At 33.9% G+C, this 2,766-nt stretch overlaps 1 protein-coding gene across 1 annotated transcript; it reads right to left on the bottom strand.

Moving 5' to 3' along the window:
* Positions 1 to 1,088: 1,088 nt before the first annotated feature.
* sds22 (protein phosphatase 1 regulatory subunit sds22) lies at positions 1,089 to 2,314 on the bottom strand. Its single transcript, XM_017637512.1, has 2 exons — positions 2,166 to 2,314; positions 1,089 to 2,112 (listed from the first exon to the last, which is right to left on the bottom strand). Exon 2 carries the CDS (start codon positions 2,108 to 2,110, stop codon positions 1,091 to 1,093), a length of 1,020 nt encoding a protein of 339 aa, XP_017493001.1. The 5' UTR covers positions 2,111 to 2,112; positions 2,166 to 2,314; the 3' UTR covers positions 1,089 to 1,090.
* Between the last annotated feature and the right edge of the window lie 452 nt (positions 2,315 to 2,766).

Below are 2,766 nucleotides of genomic sequence, written 5' to 3'. Positions count from 1 at the left end.
GTCGTAGGTATAGTAGCTTTGTATCTAGACCAAAGATAGTCCAAAAATATAAAGCAATGTAATGTAAAACAGGTGAATTGTACTTTAAAATAATCGACGCAACTGCCCGGGGCTTGACGTCATTTACATATATCAAGCATAAGAGTGGAAAATTTCGAATAATCTGCTCCTGGTTTTTAGGGAAATGTTTCCCTGAGATTTAGAATTGCAGAATGTTTGCTCTAGAAAAGTAAAATCTGCTAGAAGCTAAAAGGAGTATTTCGAATCGGGTTGATATTAAAAATTTAAACTGCTTAAGAAAGATGGTAAATAAGAATAAGTTACGAGCTTGAGGGTGCAAGATAATTGCATCGTAAATTACCCGGCCAGGCCTAAGCTTTGTTCTTGTAAAAGGTATTAGTGAATCATTTTAATTGTAAATGGTAAAATGCTTTTTATTATGTTAAATATAGCTTTACAAATAATTAGTTGTTTTACAGTCAATTATTTACGATATTATAAACCTAGTTATTCATGTGTGTTCCTTACGGTGACACAAATGAATGCATATCAATATACCAATGTTTTACTTTCGTTTTCATTATTTTAAATGAGCGAAATCAATTTATACATTGGGGGCTATCACAGAATTCATCGTATTCGGATTTTTCGTAAAATCTACGATAATGCGATCACTGAATCCGAATTGTTACGAACGTGTGTGTTTAAAGTATACGTTACGTTCGTAGCTATTCGGATTCAGCGACAGCATTTTCGTAGATTTCAACGAAAAATAGGACGACGATGGATTCTGTGATAGCCCTGATTTTAGGAAATTATAAATAATTCGCTTTCTGCATAAAGACCTCATTAAGAAAGCTGGAGAGCTCTTGTTTGATGCAACACTGTCATAAATTAATCGTCCGAAACTGAGAAAAGTACAGCTTACAAGTTCCAGCGCCTGGTGGACATGGGTTCCAACTAATATTTTAAGAGTATTAAAAACTACTTGGTAGACTATTATAAGTTAAAATATGTAACAACGGGATTTCGGTTATGACAGTCTTGAAACAAACCAATTTTATTCCCTTTATTTGTTGTAAGTCCAATTTTATCGACACAAAGTGGCGTCTATCTTTTCCAACCATGGTACAATCGAGCGCAACTTGAAACGATACATCTTGTCTGATGCTACTGGATTGTGTTCTAAATAAACAGTTTTAAGTTTTGTGTTTTCTTTTAAAACTTCAATATTTTGCCAATCTGAGACCCCATTGTCATTTAGCCAGAGTTCTTCCAATTCTTTCAAGTGCTCAATGTTGTCTATTGATTTCAACCTATTTTTGGCAATATCCAACGTATCAAGCTGTTTATTCTCATTCAAATTCTCAATTATTTCGATGCCATTCTCCGATATATAAAGTTCAGTTAAATTAACTAATTTATCCAAGTTTTCTATTTTGACTATGCGGTTCGCCTGCAAACTTAGACACTCCAAATTGACTAAAGTATCCAAATTTTCAATTTTTGTAATCTTATTTTTTCCAAGATAGAGTTGACGAAGATTGGTAAGCATTTCAATGTTTTGGATTTTACGAATTTTGTTGTCCCCCAATTCTAGCATCGTCAAATTAGTGAGCATACCCAAGTTTTCTATAGCATGGATCTTGTTCGCACATAAGAATAGTTTTTCTAGTTTACCTAGTTTGTCTAAATTTTCTATTTTAGTTAAGCGATTAAAACTAAAATCTAACTGCTCCAAATTAACAAGTGTATCCAGGTTTTCTATTTTTGTAATTTGATTATCGTATAGTTCAAGTTCCTGAAGCGTTGTCAGCGTGGATAGATTTTCAATTTTCTTTATAAGATTCCAGCGCAGGTAAAGACGCTCAATGCATACCAATGGCTCAAAATTTTCTAGTTTGTCAATCCGGTGATGGTTTAGGTCCAATTCTAAGCATTCAGGATCAATGAGAACAACGTCTTCTATGGAAGGTAGAGGTTCTTCAATAATCTCTGACTGGATAGAAGGTCCTATTGATGGACTTTTTGATGCCGAAATAGCAGAGGTATCAGAAGTTTTTGCAACGACACCCTCTTTTCCGTTTTCCATAAGGTTTTCGTCAGACATATCTGAAACAATTTATTAAAGGATTTAAAACCAAAACCTTAAATGCAATAAATACCTGGTTTTATGTTTGTGTGAGCCCACAAACAAGAATTAAAATCAAAACTTGAACCCAAAGCTAAAAACACAACTTTTTATATTTTTAATCACTTTTATTTTGACATTTACTTAGTTGCGGCATTAGGCCTGTTCGTTAAACGAGCAATTTGTACAATTATAGCCCGAACACAATGAAAACGACGAGCTACACCACAGCTGTCAAATTAATTTAACACGTATTCTCAGTGTTGCCAACTTTGATTTTCAAAAAGCACCAAAAACTTGGAAAAAAAAGCTTTTTACCACACTAAAAGCACCAAATGGTAGGTTTTAACTATATCGGAGAAATTTTAGTTCAGAAAAAAAAACACTAAAAAGGCACTACACACTAAATAATATTTTTTGGTGTTTTAATTTTCAAAAAGCACTAAATCTAGTGCTTAAAGCACCAAGTTGGCAACTATGCGTATTCTTATGTAGATAATTATTTTGGCGACGACCGAGCTACGCGACGACTGCGGTTGTGGCCAGCTTAGATCTATATTTATTTAGCCAGCGGCAGATAAGGTTCTTCCTCTTCTTTTATGTCAAACTCATACAAATTCATGATGTCGCTGGCG

The sequence above is a fragment of the Rhagoletis zephyria genome, unplaced genomic scaffold (genome assembly GCF_001687245.7).
Source record: "Rhagoletis zephyria isolate East Lansing unplaced genomic scaffold, Rhagoletis_zephyria_1.1 Rzeph_scaffold_21420, whole genome shotgun sequence".
Lineage (NCBI taxonomy): Eukaryota > Metazoa > Arthropoda > Insecta > Diptera > Tephritidae > Rhagoletis > Rhagoletis zephyria.
Note: the sequence above shows the minus strand (reverse complement) of the source record. Positions and strands in the feature narration are given on the sequence as shown.